Source organism: Panulirus ornatus, chromosome 39 (assembly GCF_036320965.1).
Source record: "Panulirus ornatus isolate Po-2019 chromosome 39, ASM3632096v1, whole genome shotgun sequence".
NCBI lineage: Eukaryota > Metazoa > Arthropoda > Malacostraca > Decapoda > Palinuridae > Panulirus > Panulirus ornatus.
Genome location: NC_092262.1, coordinates 5,899,414 through 5,918,165, shown reverse-complemented (window position 1 = coordinate 5,918,165; position 18,752 = coordinate 5,899,414). Strand labels below are relative to the sequence as shown.

At 41.0% G+C, this 18,752-nt stretch overlaps 2 protein-coding genes across 3 annotated transcripts in view; one reads left to right on the top strand and one right to left on the bottom strand.

Annotated features, from left to right (window-relative positions):
• The window catches only part of LOC139761062 (organic cation transporter protein-like), a 78,817-nt gene that overhangs the window by 25,026 nt on the left and 35,039 nt on the right, over nt 1-18,752 (top strand). Inside the window, exon 1 of one of the 2 annotated variants that reach the window (XM_071684859.1) lies at nt 10,502-10,857. The exons of the other annotated variant lie outside the window; for it this stretch is intronic. The gene's annotated coding sequence lies outside the window, so the exon portion shown is untranslated. Of the gene's footprint in view, nt 1-10,501; nt 10,858-18,752 lie in introns of those variants that run through there. 2 annotated transcript variants of the gene reach the window in all.
• LOC139761218 (uncharacterized) overlaps nt 1-18,752 on the bottom strand; it is a 46,235-nt gene that overhangs the window by 13,994 nt on the left and 13,489 nt on the right. The window contains exons 4-5 of the mRNA XM_071685259.1: nt 6,642-6,771; nt 853-2,189 (exon numbers count right to left, since the gene is read on the bottom strand). Of these exons, the coding sequence (XP_071541360.1) occupies nt 853-2,189; nt 6,642-6,771 (1,467 nt within the window). The remainder of the gene's footprint in view (nt 1-852; nt 2,190-6,641; nt 6,772-18,752) is intronic.

Below are 18,752 nucleotides of genomic sequence, written 5' to 3'. Positions count from 1 at the left end.
ATATAGGAGTGACTTACAAAGACTGCTATACTTCATTGACCCAAATAGGGATTATGGTTCTGTGAGGTTTCTCCCCATGAACAGCAGAAGTGTGCTATGTTTGAAAAGCCACTTGAAATATCCTTAAAGATGTTCCCACAAGAAGGTAAAATGGAGTGGAATAGGGCGAACATCAAAATTTACATAAGTGTAAACTCATACTGGAGAAAATGTTTACAGAAGTAGCTTCATGCATTGCACTTTCTGAAATACTGATGCATCTCCACTAACTCTGACAATTTTTTCCAGCCGTGCTTTTAGGTTTCGACAGAAGTCTGGGAATGAGATGTGGAATCATGTACCTGTGGTGAATTTACATATAGGTGCAAAAGTTAAAAACCCACAATGGTTGTGCGAGGCACTGTACAAACTGCTATGGTGGCACAGAACACGGAAAGCATTGAGAGTGTGAAAGCGATCAGAAACATCAATGAGGGAGAATCCAGATGTAACAATCAGCTTCGAATGCAGTTGGATGGAATTACTATTAGCAATAAGGTTTTGTAAATTCAGACTTGCATCCACCATCCATGCTACTGAGAATATATGAAAGATCACTGGGAAAATACCTAAATCAGTTCACGGTAAAAATTCTACATGTCAAGTCAGAATCTTTCCACATTATCAATGAATCCTTCACAAGTGACACCAATAGTGATATCTAACCAATTAAAGCATACACAGGCACTCTCGAGCCTCATGCTTGCTACAACTGCATATTTCTCACCACATTGCTCACCAGGTGTGAGGAAGATGTAGAATGTCAAGAGAGAAAAATTAATACTCATGATGCAAGGATCTAATTATAGTTACCATTAAACTGTTGTGTTTGTGGCTGGCTTCTACTCTCCTTGCCACAGACATTTCAAAAGGATCAGTCATGGGTTTACTGCTAACTTCTGTGCTCCCTGCCTTCATGGGTGTACTACTGGCTTCTCTGCTCCTTACGACAGTTATTTCTGAAGGATCATTCATGGGTGTACTACTGGCTTCTCCACTTCTTGCCACAGGTATTTCGCAAGGATCATTCATGGTTGTAATGCTGGCTCCTCCACTTCTTGCCACAGATATTTCAGAAAGATCATTCATGGGTGTACTGCTGGCTTCTCTGCTCCTTACGACAGTTATTTCTGAAGGATCATTCATGGGTTTACTGCTGGCTCCTCCACTTCTTGCCACAGATATTTCAGAAGGATCATTCATGGGTGTACTGCTGGCTCCTCCACTTCTTGCCACAGATATTTCAGAAGGATCATTCATGGGTGTACTGCTGGCTTCTCCACTTCTTGCCACAGGTATTTCGGAAGGATCATTCATGGGTGTACTACTGGCTCCTCCACTTCTTGCCACAGGTATTTCGCAAGGATCATTCATGGGTGTACTACTGGCTCCTCCACTTCTTGCCACAGATATTTCAGAAAGATCATTCATGGGTTTACTGTTGGCTTCTCTGCTCCTTACGACAGTCATTTCAGAAGGATCATTCATGGGTGTACTACTGGCTCCTCCACTTCTTGCCACAGATATTTCAGAAGGATCATTCATGGGTGTACTGCTGGCTTCTCCACTTCTTGCCACAGATATTTCAGAAAGATCATTCATGGGTTTACTGTTGGCTTCTCTGCTCCTTACGACAGTCATTTCTGAAGGATCATTCATGGGTGTACTGCTGGCTCCTCCACTTCTTGCCACAGATATTTCAGAAAGATCATTCATGGGTTTACTGTTGGCTTCTCTGCTCCTTACGACAGTCATTTCAGAAGGATCATTCATGGGTGTACTACTGGCTCCTCCACTTCTTGCCACAGATATTTCAGAAGGATCATTCATGGGTGTACTGCTGGCTCCTCCACTTCTTGCCACAGATATTTCAGAAGGATCATTCATGGGTTTACTGCTGGCTCCTCCACTTCTTGCCACAGGTATTTCAGAAGGATCATTCATGGGTGTACTACTGGCTTCTCCACTTCTTGCCACAGGTATTTCGGAAGGATCATTCATGGGTGTACTGCTGGCTTCTCCACTTCTTGCCACAGGTATTTCAGAAGGATCATTCATGGGTTTTCTGCTGGCTTCTCTGCTCCTTGCCACAGCTTTTTCAAAAGGATCATACACATCTTCTTCCCAGTCAAAGACAGCAATATTCTGCACTGTAATAAGAACATTACTATAGCATTTACTGCATACAAAAGGAACGCAACAAAGGTACTATACAACAAATAGTAAAGTTTACGCAATGATTGTAATTCATCCTATCGTAAACCTCCACTTAATCAACTTTACATTACTGTATTTATCCCAATGCATACTGTAATGTTTGAAAACCTGTAATATCAGTAAAGTAAATTTCTAAGAACCTGTAATATCAGTAAAGTAAATTTCTAAGAACCTGTAATATCAGTAAAGTAAATTTCTAAGAACCTGTAATATCAGTAAAGTAAATTTCTAAGAACCTGTAATATCAGTAAAGTAAATTTCTAAGAACCTGTAATATCAGTAAAGTAAATTTCTAAGAACCTGTAATATCAGTAAAGCAAATTTCTAAGAACCTGTAATATCAGTAAAGTAAATTTCTAAGAACCTGTAATATCAGTAAAGTAAATTTCTAACTTAGAAAAAAAATGGGCATAAACTCTTATTGAAGAGAATATCAAGGCCCTGACACCCTAAAATCTGTTCAGAGTTCTTCATCTATGATGTCCAGACGAATATAATCTATAGATATGTAAAATGACTTACAGATCATTACAGCTGCCCATATCAAAAACACAATGTAAGTTAAGAACATCTGCCACTGTGAAGTAATACTACCCATAATGAAACCCAAATGAAAGAAAAAAGATGATACAAGAATACTGATTCTTGATGAATTCGATTAAAGGAAACACTATCATGATGTAGCACTAAGGAGTATCCCTGAGATTCTCATATTACTGTAAATTCTGTCTAACAGTGAGAAGCAACAATCCTAATGGAAAATGTGAAGCACCATTACTTTTCAAATTGGTTTAGGATAATTCATATTTAAATTGTACCAATTACAAAAAATAAACCCATTGGCATACAATATCTAAAAGCAAGCAATCAATAATGATAAAGAAAATGAAAAAGGGAGTATTAAAGACGTTCAGTTTTTCCATTCTAATGTTCTTTCTTTCTTTCAAACTATTCGCCATTTCCCGCATTAGCAAGGTAGCATTAAGAACAGAGGACTGGGCCTCTGAGGGAATATCCTCACCTAGCCCCCTTCTCTGTTCCTCCTTTTGGAAAATTAAAAAAAAAAAAAGAGGGGAGGATTTCCAGCCCCCCGCTCCCTCCCCTTTTAGTCGCCTTCTACGACACGCAGGGAATACGTGGGAAGTATTCTTTTCTCCCCTATCCCCAGGGATATAATGTTCTATGCCTTATAAGATCATGATGAATTAATCAATTTTTTTCCTGAAAAAAAAAACTAAACTGGAAGGGGTTAAAAAACAGGAGAAAGGGTTAAAGACCAGAAAATGCAAAAACTGAGGAAATTGTTAAAGGCCAGTAACAACTATCAGTGGATGAAGAGATGATCTTATACTTCCTTTGGATAAAGGAATACCTTGCCTCGTGTATGGTTAAGGAGAGTAGACTTCACTCCGGGTCATTAATAATGGACAATATGAGAGGTGCAGTTCAAGATTGGGGGTAAATAACATTGTAATGACTATAAACAATTATTCACTGAAACCTATGCATTACCCAATCATTCTAAGCAAACTAAACTTCAGTCTTCCTCACAAATCATCCACTATGAATACTAGAAAGGACTGAAACTGAATGATGACGGAACAATGACACAGGATTCTGTACACTTTGTTCATCCTTCTTATGGTACAGGGTCATATTTTTGTACTTACTGTACACTTTGTTCATCCTTCTTTTTTTTTTTTTTTTTTTTTTGCTTTGTCGCTGTCTCCCGCGTTTGCGAGGTTGCGCAAGGAAACAGACGAAAGAAATGGCCCAACCCCCCCCCCCCATACACATGTATATACATACGTCCACACACGCAAATATACATACCTACGCAGCTTTCCATAGTTTACCCCAGACGCTTCACATGCCTTGATTCAATCCACTGACAGCACGTCAACCCCGGTATATCACATCGCTCCAATTCACTCTATTCCTTGCCCTCCTTTCACCCTCCTGCATGTTCAGGCCCCGATCACACAAAATCTTTTTCACTCCATCTTTCCACCTCCAATTTGGTCTCCTTCTCCTCCTTGTTCCCTCCACCTCCGACACATATATCCTCTTGGTCAATCTTTCCTCACTCATTCTCTCCATGTGCCCAAACCATTTCAAAACACCCTCTTCTGCTCTCTCAACCACGCTCTTTTTATTTCCACACATCTCTCTTACCCTTACGTTACTTACTCGATCAAACCACCTCACACCACCCATTGTCCTCAAACATCTCATTTCCAGCACATCCATCCTCCTGCGCACAACTCTATCCATAGCCCACGCCTCGCAACCATACAACATTGTTGGAACCACTATTCCTTCAAACATACCCATTTTTGCTTTTCGAGATAATGTTCTCGACTTCCACACATTCTTCAAGGCTCCCAGAATTATCGCCCCCTCCCCCACCCTATGATCCACTTCCGCTTCCATGGTTCCATCCGCTGCCACATCCACTCCCAGATATCTAAAACACTTCACTTCCTCCAGTTTTTCTCCATTCAAACTCACCTCCCAATTGACTTGACCCTCAACCCTACTGTACCTAATAACCTTGCTCTTATTCACATTTACTCTTAACTTTCTTCTTTCACACACTTTACCAAACTCAGTCACCAGCTTCTGCAGTTTCTCACATGAATCAGCCACCAGCGCTGTATCATCAGCGAACAACAACTGACTCACTTCCCAAGCTCTCTCATCCCCAACGGACTTCATACTTGCCCCTCTTTCCAAAACTCTTGCATTCACCTCCCTAACAACCACATCCATAAACAAATTAAACAACCATGGAGACATCACACACCCCTGCCGCAAACCTACATTCACTGGGAACCAATCACTTTCCTCTCTTCCTACACGTACACATGCCTTACATCCTCGATAAAAACTTTTCACTGCTTCTACCAACTTGCCTCCCACACCATATATTCTTAATACCTTCCAAAGAGCATCTCTATCAACTCTTATCATATGCCTTCTCCAGATCCATAAACGCTACATACAAATCCATTTGCTTTTCTAAGTATTTCTCACATACATTCTTCAAAGCAAACACCTGATCCACACATCCTCTACCACTTCTGAAACCACACTGCTCTTCCCCAATCTGATGCTCTGTACATGCCTTCACTCTCTCAATCAATACCCTCCCATATAATTTACCAGGAATACTTAACAAACTTATACCTCTGTAATTTGAGCACTCACTCTTATCCCCTTTGCCTTTGTACAATGGCACTATGCACGCATTCCGCCAATCCTCAGGCACCTCACCATGAGTCATACATACATTAAATAACCTTACCAACCAGTCAACAATACAGTCACTCCCTTTTTTAATAAATTCCACTGCAATACCATCCAAACCCGCTGCCTTGCCGGCTTTCATCTTCCGCAAAGCTTTTACTACCTCTTCTCTGTTTACCAAATCATTTTCCCTAACCCTCTCACTTTGCACACCACCTCGACCAAAACACCCTATATCTGCCACTCTATCATCAAACACATTCAACAAACCTTCAAAATACTCACTCCATCTCCTTTTCACATCACCACTACTTGTTATCACCTCCCCATTTGCACCCTTCACTGAAGTTCCCATTTGCTCCCTTGTCTTACGCACTTTATTTACCTCCTTCCAGAACATCTTTTTATTCTCCCTAAAATTTAATGATACTCTCTCACCCCAACTCTCATTTGCCCTTTTTTTCACCTCTTGCACCTTTCTCTTGACCTCCTGTCTCTTTCTTTTATGTCTCCCACTCAATTGCATTTTTTCCCTGCAAAAATCGTCCAAATGCCTCTCTCTTCTCTTTCACTAATACTCTTACTTCTTCATCCCACCACTCACTACCCTTTCTAATCAATCAACCCACCTCCCACTCTTCTCATGCCACAAGCATCTTTTGCGCAATCCATCACTGATTCCCTAAATACATCCCATTCCTCCCCCACTCCCCTTACTTCCATTGTTCTCACCTTTTTCCATTCTGTACTCAGTCTCTCCTGGTACTTCCCTCACACAAGTCTCCTTCCCAAGCTCACTTACTCTCACCACCCTCTTCACCCCAACATTCACTCTTCTTTTCTGAAAACCCATACAAATCTTCACCTTAGCCTCCACAAAATAATGATCAGACATCCCTCCAGTTGCACCTCTCAGCACATTAACATCCAAAAGTCTCTCTTTCGCGCGCCTGTCAATTAACACGTAATCCAATAACGCTCTCTGGCCATCTCTCCTACTTACATAAGTATACTTATGTATATCTCGCTTTTTAAACCAGGTATTCCCAATCATCAGTCCTTTTTCAGCACATAAATCTACAAGCTCTTCACCATTTCCATTTACAACAGGTACAGGGTCATATATTTGTACTTACTCTGTCCTACCAACGCCTCGGAAGCAAAGGTTTCGTGTCTCAAGAAGTTTTCTGAACACTGGAGTTCTTCCTCCTCCTCGTCCTCAATCCTCCCAGAATTTTTCTCCTCTTCATCCATTTCATCAGTGTTCTGTAGGGGTAGAGTCTGTCATTTATACTCGGTAATAAACCACATAAACTACAATAATAGTGTAACCTGAGGTATGCATTGTAATACAAAGAACTGAATTTTTTTTGTGTGATGTGCAGATTTCTTATATAAATACAAGCCAAATTATGTAAGGGTTATGTTCCTCCGTTAAGTCAAAATATCCGCAAGTCGAAAAGTCATGTAATTTCACTGAGAAAAAAAAAAAATATCCCATCACCAGGAATTAACTGAACCTCCTCTTTCCCAATTACCAGTTCGGTTTCTTTGGTACTGTGTCATGTGTGGTGCCTGTTTTCTGTAGGCACCATATGCCTACACTGGCTCTTAAAACGCCACACTGAGCTATAGAAATACGAGAAATTGTAACTAAAAAAAATGAGGTAAATCATTGAACTTAAAAAAAAAAAAAAACATTAACCATAATCCCAATTACAATCACACTCACCAATCACTTCAACATATGAAAATTGGCATGATTCTTAAATAGACTGTGGCCATCCCTGACTGGCTACAAATTTTGCATCAAGATTTCTGTACACGTATTGAATCGGATCTTCCATCACAAAGTCATAAGTTTTCAACTTGTAAACAGCACCAGCTGGCTCTTTGGTTATGACAGTTGATTTTAAAGGTACCAAACATTTGACATGTCCTTCAAAATTGTGTTTACTGTTAAGGTAGCCAGCCCAAGCTCAGGTGAGCACAAAGACGTGTTTTTTCCCTGGCATTCATTTCAGTCTCCTCCACTCATTATTAAGTTCCTCTCCAGACATTGTGAGTCAGAAATATGGGCGAAATTTACACTAAAAGTCATTGAGTTCCATAGCAATGTCGGAAGTATGCATTCAGGACAAATATAACTACATAAGTTTATGTAGGTAGCCCTAAGGGGGTGCTGCTTAACGCAACTCAACGCAATGTTCCTCCAGATGCATTTCCGTTATTAAAGCAAATTATTGTGGCTGAGTTATGAGATTTCCAAAAGTTGAGTTACCCGTAAACCGTGGAGCATCTGTATATGCTTTCAAAACTCTTGTGCACTTGATTCAAACTTATTGTGGGCTAGGCTCAAACAATTCCTCGTACAGTAATCACATTCATTCCAGGAAAGTGAACTTGTACATTATGGAGGTACAAACGACACAAAACACTCAGAATAAACACTACCTAGCAAACACAAATTCCCTTCACCTTAACAATGAAACCAAAGACTCTTCCAACACAATCCTAACTTAACATACTGGGCACAAAATTCTTCATAACCACCAACCGCAGAGTAGAAATAAACACATCTACAACCTCTACATCATATATTCCCTAACCTCAAACAAACGTAAACACTGACAAAACACATGTATGACCTGAAATGCATTTAACATCCAACATCCTCAGTCCATTTTCAATACCTCCCCACCAGACATATTGCCAAATAAACCTTAATTCCCAGACAAATATTAGTCACACTAACTTATGTAGGAGAATAAAAACATGTTTTGAAAGGAGGTTAATAAAGTGCGTGAGACAAGAGAACAAATGGGAACATCGGTGAAGGGGGCTAATGGGGAGGTAATGACATTGTGGTGATGTGAGAAGATGGAGTGAGTATTTTGAAGGTATGTTGAATAAGTTCGATGATAAGAGTGGTAGATATAGGGTGTTTTGGTCGAGGTGGTGTGCAAAGTGAGAGGGTCAGGGAGAATGATTTGGCAAACAGAGAAGAGGTAGTGAAAGCTCTGTGGAAGACGAAATCCGGCAAGGCAGCGGGTTTGGATGGTATTGCAGTGGAATTTATTAAAAAAGGGGGTGACTGTGTTGTTGACTGGTTGGTGAGGATATTCAATGTGAATATAGTGAAATGCCTGAGGATTGGCGGAATGCATGCATAGTGCCACTGTACAAAGGCAAAGGGGATAAAGGTGAGTGTTCAAATTACAGAGGTATGAATTTGTTGAGTATTCCTGGCAAATTATATGGGAGGGTGTTGATTGAGATGGTGAAGGCATGTACAGGGCATCAGACTGGGGAAGAGCAGTGTGGTTTCAGAAGTGGTAGAGGATGTGTGGATCAGGTGTTTGCTTTGAAGAATGTATGTGAGAAATACTTAGAAAAACAAATGGATTTGTATGTAGCATTTATGGATCTGGAGAATGCATATGATAAGAGTTGATAGAGATGCTCTGTGGAAGGTATTAAGAGTATATGGTGTGGGAGGCAAGTTGTTAGAAGCAGTAAAAAAGTTTCTACCAAGGATGTAAGGCATGTGTACCCGTAGGAAGAGAGGAAAGTGATTGGTTCTCAGTGAATGTTGGTTTGGTGCAGGGGTGCGTGATGTCTCCATGGTTGTTTAATTTGTTTATGGATGGGGTTGTTTGGGAGGTAAATGCACAAGTTTTGGAGAAAGGGGCAAGTATGCAGTCTGTTGTGGATGAGCGGACCTGGGAAGTGAGTCAGTTGTTGTTCACTGATGATACAGCATTGGTGGCTGATTCGGGTGAGAAACTGCAGAAGCTGGTGACTGCGTTTGGTAAAGTGTGTGAAAGAAGAAACCTGAGAGTAAATGTGAATAAGAGGAAGGTTATTAGGTACAGTATGGTTGAGGGACAAGTCAATTGGGAGGTAAGTTTGAAAGGAGAAGAACTGGAGAAAGTGAAGTGTTTTAGATATCTGGGAGTGGATTTGGCAGCAGATGGAACCATTGAAACGGAAGTGAGTCACAGTGTGGGGGAGGGGGCGAAAGTTCTGTGAGCGTTGAAAAATGTGTGGAAGGCGAGAACATTATCTCGGAAAGCGAAATTGGGTATGTTTGAAAGAATAGTGGTTCCAACAATGTTATGTGGATGCGAGGCGTGGGCTATAGATAGGGTTGTGCGGAGGAGGGTGGATGTGTTGGAAATGAGATGTTTGAGGACAATATGTGGTGTGAGGTGGTTTGATCAAGTATGTAATGAAAGGGTAAGAGAGATGTGTGGTAATAAAAAGAGTGTGGTTGAGAGAGCTGAAGAGGGTGTATTGAAATGGTTTGGTCACATGGAGAGAATGAGTGAGGAAAGATTGACCAAGAGGATATATGTGTCAGAGGTGGAGGGAACGAGGCGAAGTGGGAGACCAAATTGGAGGTGGAAGGATGGAGTTGGAAGGATATGGTATACCGGGGTCGACGTGCTGTCCATGTTTTGAACCAGGGCATGTGAAGCATCTGGGGTAAACCATGGAAAGTTTAGTGGGGCCTGGATGTGGAAAGGGAGCTGTGGTTTCGGTGCCATTATACATGACAGCTAGAGACTGGGTGTGAAAGAATGTGGCCTTTGTTGTCTTTCCTAGTGCTACCTCGCGCGCGCGCTGGGGAGGGGGGGGGGGTATCATTTAATGTGTGGCGGGGTGGCGACGGGAATGAATAAAGGCAGCAAGTATGAATTATGTACATGTGTAAATATGTATATGTCTGTGTATGTATATATATGTATACGTTGAGATGTATAGGTATGTATGTGTGCGTGTGTGGACGTGTATGTATATACATGTGTATGTGGGTGGGTTGGGCCATTCTTTCGTCTGTTTCCCTGCGCTACCTCGCTAACGCGGGAGACAGCGACAAAGTATGAATAAATACATAACTTATGTAGACTCTGGACATCACCTGTCCTTACGATAATAATCAATATATGCTAACTTTTAGCTTATTTTTCATCCCTGTGGACAATGACAATGTATTAATGTCTCCCGGTTTCAAGAGGTGAACATTTCTCGGGTTGACCAAACATTTCGGATAAGAAATAAATATCATCAAATCCGACGTGCCTTCGGTTATTACTAAAGCAACAATATCTAACGTATTCTAACGTATCGTATTTACAGCATATGTATTTATAATGTATTACGCTCGTCTCCCTCCATGTTTTGAGCGACGGTAGAGCACTCTAGCGGCGGAAATTATAAACTCTTAGTCAACACGGATACGTGGGCGCCTATATAAACTTAATTTCTGTGCAACTTGTTGGTTGGGGATTAAAGTCGGTGCCACGTCTTCAACGGCGTCTTTTGTTTCACCATTCCTACAATGACTAGGTGAGGGAAAGTTTCACCATTCCTACAATGACTAGGTAAGATAAAGTTTCACCATTCCTACAATGACTAGGTAAGATAAAGTTTCATCATTCCTACAATGACTAGGTAAGAGGAGATAAAGTTTCATCATTCCTACAATGACTAGGTAAGATAAAGTTTCACCATTCCTACAATGACTAGGTAAGATAAAGTTTCATCATTCCTACAATGACTAGGTAAGAGGAGATAAAGTTTCATCATTCCTACAATGACTAGGTAAGAGGAGATAAAGTTTCATCATTCCTACAATGACTAGGTAAGAGGAGATAAAGTTTCATCATTCCTACTATTATTACGTAACGTATTTATTTTATATTTATTTTGCTTTGTCGCTGTCTCCCGCGTTTGCGAGGTAGCGCAAGGAAACAGACGAAAGAATAATGTTTATTGTTCTCAAAAAGGACTATTATTACTACCTAACGTGTCATAATGTATATTGTTCTCAAAAAGTAACATATATAAATTAATTAAGAGAGTTTCGAGAGGGTTTCCCATACTCATACCACACTGCAAACACATCAAAGATATCCACTGTTTACAGGCGTCATTATAAACAATGTTGAACTTCCTAGTGTACGTTATATTTATTTTGCTTTGTCGCTGTCTCCCGCGTTAGCGAGGTAGCGCAAGGAAACAGACGACAAGAATGGCCCAACCCCCCCCAACATACACAGTGTACGTCTCTACATATTATTACACTTCGTTTTACCACAAGTATTATCACACCTTGTTCCCTTTTGCCCCACTTCTAACCATCATCCCCAGCTATGTTTACGTTATTCACAATCACACCATCACTCACTTTCCCCGGCTCATATAACGAACACTTCAATCACACCATCACTCACTTTCCAAGGCCCTATATAACGAACACTTCAATCACACCATCACTCACTTTCCAAGGCCTATATAACGAACACTTCAATCACACCATCACTCACTTTCCAAGGCCCATATAACGAACACTTCAATCGCACCATCACTCACTTTCCCCAGCCCATATAATGAACACTTCAATCACAGCATCACTCACTTTCCCCGGCCCATATAACGAACACTTCACTCTTTAACGAACACTTCACTCCTTCGGTCACTTCGTACAGTGTCCTTCCCTTCAACCCAGAGCACTCTCACAACCCAGCCTATTAAAACACGTTCTAGAACTCACTGGTCGACACTCACAGCACGGATCGTAATTCCCAGGCGAACAAACACGTCTATCGCCGCAGTTCACAACGCAGTAACGATAGACTGACGCAATTAGCAACGCAGTAACGCTAGACTGAGGTTGAGAGGGTGACACTGGTCGTCCCTACGTACCGAACGTGTACATAGATACGACCAGAAATAGACGAATACGTTTTCTATGAACCGATCCCGGGATGACTTCTCCATTTCGTGGGTCGCTTAGAAACTATTATTTTGTATATAAATATTATATATATATAACTTATTGTATATTCAGGGGTTGTAAGGCATGTGTACGTGTAGGAAGAGAGGAAAGTGATTGGTTCTCAGTGAATGTAGGTTTGCGGCAGGGGTGTGTGATGTCTCCATGGTTGTTTAAATTTGTTTATGGATGGGGTTGTTAGGGAGGTGAATGCAAGAGTCATTATTTATCTTGTCATGTGAGTGTATCATTCATCATCATCTGTTCACGTGACTTTCCATGCTTGTTCACTCTGTGTATTTTTGCCACGTCTTGTTTCGAGAACCATTGAATGGAAGAGTAAGATTAATAACACATTGACTTACATCTTTTGCCCACACTTCGTGCAACGTTTGATGCTTTTAAAACGTTTGATGTTTATAATTCTCTGACACAGGCCTTAATGAATTCGAAATGTAGAAATGGTGATCGTGGGTGAGGGAATGGGGTGGAGGAGGGTGTGATGGTGTGGTGTAATGAAGTCACAAGGACATGACTAAGACCTGTGGTAAACATGATGGCTTGGTAACGTTACATGATTGGTTGATTGGATGATTGGTTATTTAAGCTTTATTTAGGCAGGGCCATGGAGGCCATTAGCATTTTGGCGATAGCACCCAGGCAATAAATCTTATATATCATTTTACCATACACTGAAAAGCGGTTTTGGTTCAAAACTCAGGGAGGTTAACATGATTGGGGGCGGAGCCAAAGTGCGTGGCTGCCTGGCGCCATTTTTTCCCCATCTGCCGGACGTACGATCAACATATTTAGATTACAAGGGACCATACAGTATGTGGTACGCTACAATGCTACAAGGATTCACAAACGAATAAAAAAAATGAAACTATTTGAACAGAAACATTTAAAGTTGTCCATGCCAGAATGGGTGTCATAGGTACATTAGCAGGGTACAAGATGTTTATGTTTACAATCGAAGTTGCCATGTCATGATTATTTTTCATTTATTCTAAGATATTCTCAAAAAGTAACATCCCATTTACACGCTCATGGTAGCGCTCGAACTTGCAACAGCACTCACATATGGGAGTTCTAATATGCATTTATCTACAGACATGCACACAATAAGCATCGCCCTTAAACTGGGTTACGAGAAACTGAGCAAAATAAGATAGAATAATGGGAGGAGTTGATAATCAGCTGTTTACGTTACGAAATTACGAAGTAATTCACCTTGATAACGTGATTCAGTCTTTGTACAAGTTCAACTGTTTGTAAAGTTTACTTGCGAAGTAAACTGCCAAATGATTTTCTTTGTCGTCCGAACCAAGTCAACGCTTTGCCACTTACTGTATAGAAGCTATGTTAACACTTTACTTCTTATATAAACTATGTCACCACTTCGCTACTCACTATGTAAACTACTGACTATGTAAACTTCAACACTCACTATGTAGACTCCGACAACACTTCACTACTCACTATGTAAACTCTGCCAACACTTCACGACTCACTATGTAAATTATGTCAACCGTACACCTGTATCAGAACAGCTGTTTCGTTATAACCAACGTGTGCTTCAAATGGCTCATTATCGACTTAAAGGGAGAAATTAAGAACCATTTAGAAAATAGAGTGAGGATTATCTGCTTCAACGAAACGAGAGAGAACTACGTAGTTATCCCCTTCAAAGTAACATAGACCTTATGTATACGACGTCAAGGTCGATCTCCATAGATTTACTAACCGGAAAATGGTCTTTCAGGTAGAGATAGATGGCAGTCGTGCAGTTATGTATTATTGAGCCATTTATAGACCTCTTATGGTAGCATTGGTCTTGTCTATCCTAGTGGTATTACCTCTTATGGTAGCACTGGTCTTGTCTATCCTAGTGGAATTACCTCTTATGGTAGCACTGGTCTTGTCTATCCTAGTGGAATTACCTCTTATGGTAGCACTGGTCTTGTCTATCCTAGTGGAATTACCTCTTATGGTAGCACTGGTCTGGTCTATCCTAGTGGAATTACCTCTTATGGTAGCACTGGTCTTGTCTATCTTAGTGGAATTACCTCTTATGGTAGCACTGGTCTGGTCTATCCTAGTGGAATTACCTCTTATGGTAGCACTGGTCTTGTCTATCCTAGTGGAATTACCTCTTATGGTAGCACTGGTCTGGTCTATCCTAGTGGAATTACCTCTTATGGTAGCACTGGTCTTGTCTATCTTAGTGGAATTACCTCTTATGGTAGCACTGGTCTGGTCTATCCTAGTGGAATTACCTCTTATGGTAGCACTGGTCTTGTCTATCTTAGTGGAATTACCTCTTATGGTAGCACTGGTCTGGTCTATCCTAGTGGAATTACCTCTTATGGTAGCACTGGTCTGGTCTATCCTAGTGGAATTACCTCTTATGGTAGCACTGGTCTTGTCTATCTTAGTGGAATTACCTCTTATGGTAGCACTGGTCTGGTCTATCCTAGTGGAATTACCTCTTATGGTAGCACTGGTCTTGTCTATCCTAGTGGAATTACCTCTTATGGTAGCACTGGTCTGGTCTATCCTTGTGGAATTACCTCTTATGGTAGCACTGGTCTGGTCTATCCTAGTGGAATTACCTCTTATGGTAGCACTGGTCTGGTCTATCCTAGTGGAATTACCTCTTATGGTAGCACTGGTCTTGTCTATCTTAGTGGAATTACCTCTTATGGTAGCACTGGTCTGGTCTATCCAAGTGGCAACACGTCGCTATATTTAGCGCTCTTTACAGTCATGTGTTTCTGTAAAAGTTTGTACCCTTGCGACATTCAGATCTTCTTCAGTTCAGTTGACTCAGCCTTTACTCGTATACCATCGAAAACAGAAGCATTTCTCAGCATTTTTTCCCTAACGTGTTCCTTGCTTCATTTTATGTTCTGGCCCCTGGCTGGTTCGTTAAGAACTCATTGCCTTAGTCAACGTAAGGCCAACTCACATAGAATTTCCTTAACTGTTATCTGTAATATATCGTCAGCTGAAGGTTGGGTCTCCTTTTGACTCTTTTCTTCTATTTTTAAGCGGGACTTTGGCAACAGGTTAATGGCGGTTTCTCACAGAAGTCTCCCTCACGTACAATGCTCAGCAACGTGGGTTCGACGCTGAGAGCGAGCCCGTGTTGTCTCATGGTCATCAACGCTAGCTGAGACAACATTCCGGAGGCTTGAGTATATATGGGAGAGGGGAAAGGAAGGAGGTGGTTAAGAACCTACGATCTTTATTTCAATCTTTATATCATAAACACGTTGGCATTTACATATGCCAATAAGATGTATGGAGAAATGACCCAACAAGTCTTATAGAATCAATTCCGTGCATTTCATGCCGCTTCGCAAGAATGCACTACAATCAGATGCAGGGAAAGTAGTGATCTTCAGGGAGACATCTATGCAAAAAAAAAAAAAAAAAAAAAAGTACTGTATTGTTAAAATGACGGTCATATAACTTGATCAAAATTGACATTTAACTCGCAATGGGACTTCATGTGGGTGTAGTGCGGTAATATATATATATATATATATATATATATATATATATATATATATATATATATATATATATATATATATATATATATATATACATATGAAGGGCGCAAATGGGGAGGTGATAACAAGTAGTGGTGATGTGAGAAGGAGATGGAGTGAGTATTTTGAAGGTTTGTTGAATGTGTTTGATGATAGAGTGGCAGATATAGGGTGTTTTGGTCGAGGTGGTGTGCAAAGTGAGAGGGTTAGGGAAAATGATTTGGTAAACAGAGAAGAGGTAGTAAAAGCTTTGCGGAAGATGAAAGCCGGCAAGGCAGCAGGTTTGTATGGTATTGCAGTGGAATTTATTAAAAAAGGGGGTGACTGTATTATTGACTGGTTGGTAAGGTTATTTAATGTATGTATGACTCATGGTGAGGTGCCTGAGGATTGGCGGAATGCGTGCATAGTGCCATTGTACAAAGGCAAAGGGGATAAGAGTGAGTGCTCAAATTACAGAGGTATAAGTTTGAGTATTCCTGGTAAATTATATGGGAGGGTATTGATTGAGAGGGTGAAGGCATGTACAGAGCATCAGATTGGGGAAGAGCAGTGAGGTTTCAGAAGTGGTAGAGGATGTGTGGATCAGGTGTTTGCTTTGAAGAATGTATTTGAGAAATACTTAGAAAAGCAAATGGATTTGTATGTAGCATTTATGGATCTGGAGAAGGCATATGATAGAGTTGATAGAGATGCTCTGTGGAAGGTATTAAGAATATATGGTGTGGGAGGCAAGTTGTTAGAAGCAGTGAAAAGTTTTTATCGAGGATGTAAGGCATGTGTACGTGTGGGAAGAGGGGAAAGTGATTGGTTCTCAGTGAATGTAGGTTTGCGGCAGTCGTGTGTGATGTCTCCATGGTTGTTTAATTTGTTTATGGATGGGGTTGTTAGGGAGGTGAATGCAAGAGTTTTGGAAAGAGGGGCAAGTATGAAGTCTGTTGTGGATGAGAGAGCTTGGGAAGTGAGTCAGTTGTTGTTTGCTGATGATACAGCACTGGTGGCTGATTCATGTGAGAAACTGCAGAAGCTGGTGACTGAGTTTGGTAAAGTGTGTGAAAGAAGAAAGTTAAGAGTAAATGTGAATAAGAACAAGGTTATTAGGTACAGTAGGGTTGAGGGTCAAGTCAATTGGGAGGTGAGTTTGAATGGAGAAAAACTGGAGGAAGTAAAGTGTTTTAGATATCTGGGAGTGGATCTGGCAGCGGATGGAACCATGGAAGCGGAAGTGGATCATAGGGTGGGGGAGGGGGCGAAAATTCTGGGAGCTTTGAAGAATGTGTGGAAGTCGAGAACATTATCTCGGAAAGCAAAAATGGGTATGTTTGAAGGAATAGTGGTTTCAACAATGTTGTATGGTTGCGAGGCGTGGGCTATGGATACAGTTGTGCGCAGGAGGATGGATGTGCTGGAAATGAGATGTTTGAGGACAATGTGTGGTGTGAGGTGGTTTGATCGAGTAAGTAACATAAGGGTAAGAGAGATGTGTGGAAATAAAAAGAGCGTGGTTGAGAGAGCAGAAGAGGGTGTTTTGAAATGGTTTGGGCACACGGAGAGAATGAGTGAGGAAAGATTGACCAAGAGGATATATGTGTTGGAGGTGGAGGGAACGAGGAGAAGTGGGAGACCAAATTGGAGGTGGAAGGATGGAGTGAAAAAGATTTTGTGTGATCGGGGCCTGAACATGGAGGAGGGTGAAAGGAGGGCAAGGAATAGAGTGAATTGGATCGATGTGGTATACCGGGGTTGACGTGCTGTCAGTGGATTGAATCAGGGCATGTGAAGCGTCTGGGGTAAACCATGGAAAGCTGTGTAGGTATGTATATTTGCGTGTGTGGACGTATGTATATACATGTGTATGGGGGTTGGTTGGGCCATTTCTTTCGTCTGTTTCCTTGCGCTACCTCGCAAACGCGAGAGACAGCGGGAAAAAAAAAAAAAAAAAATATATATATATATATATATATATATATATATATATATATATATATATATATATATATATATATATATATTATATATATATTATGGTGTGGGAGGCAAGTTGTTAGCAGTGAAAAGTTTTGATCGAGGATGTAAGGCATGTGCACGTGTAGGAAGAGAGGAAAGTGATTGGTTCTCAGTGAATGTAGGTTTGCGGCAGGGGTGTGTGATGTCTCCATGGTTGTTTAATTTGTTTATGGATGGGGTTGTTAGGGAGGTGAATGCAAGAGTTTTGGAAAGAGGGGCAAGCATGCAGTCTGTTGTGGATGAGAGAGCTTGGGAAGTGAGTTAGTTGTTGTTCGCTGATGATACAGCGCTGGTGGCTGATTCATGTAAGAAACTGCAGAAGCTGGTGACTGAGTTTGGTAAAGTGTGTGAAAGAAGAAAGTTAAGAGTAAATGTGAATAAGAGCAAGGTTATTAGGTACAGTAGGGTTGAGGGTCAAGTCAATTGGGAGGTAAGTTTGAATGGAGAAAAACTGGAGGAAGTAAAGTGTTTTAGATTTCTGGGAGTGGATCTGGCAGCGGATGGAACCATGGAAGCGGAAGTGAATCATAGGGTGGGGGAGGGGGCGATAATTCTGGGAGCCTTGAAGAATGTTTGGAAGTCGAGAACATTATCTCGGAAAGCAAAATGGGTATGTTTGAAGGAATAGTGGTTCTAACAATGTTGTATGGTTGCGAGGCGTGGGCTATGGATAGAGTTGTATGTATATATTGGAAATGATCACAATTTTGCGCGTGATCAAGATATTCCTATGAGTCAATGGGGAAAATGAAACACGATAAGTTACCAGATGCACTTTCGTGTAATAATCACATCATCAGGGGAGACACAAGAGAGAAATATAAGTCACTTAATATAAATCGAAGAGACGAAGCTAGGACGCCATTTGGTAAACATACGTGTTTCATTTTCCCCGTGGA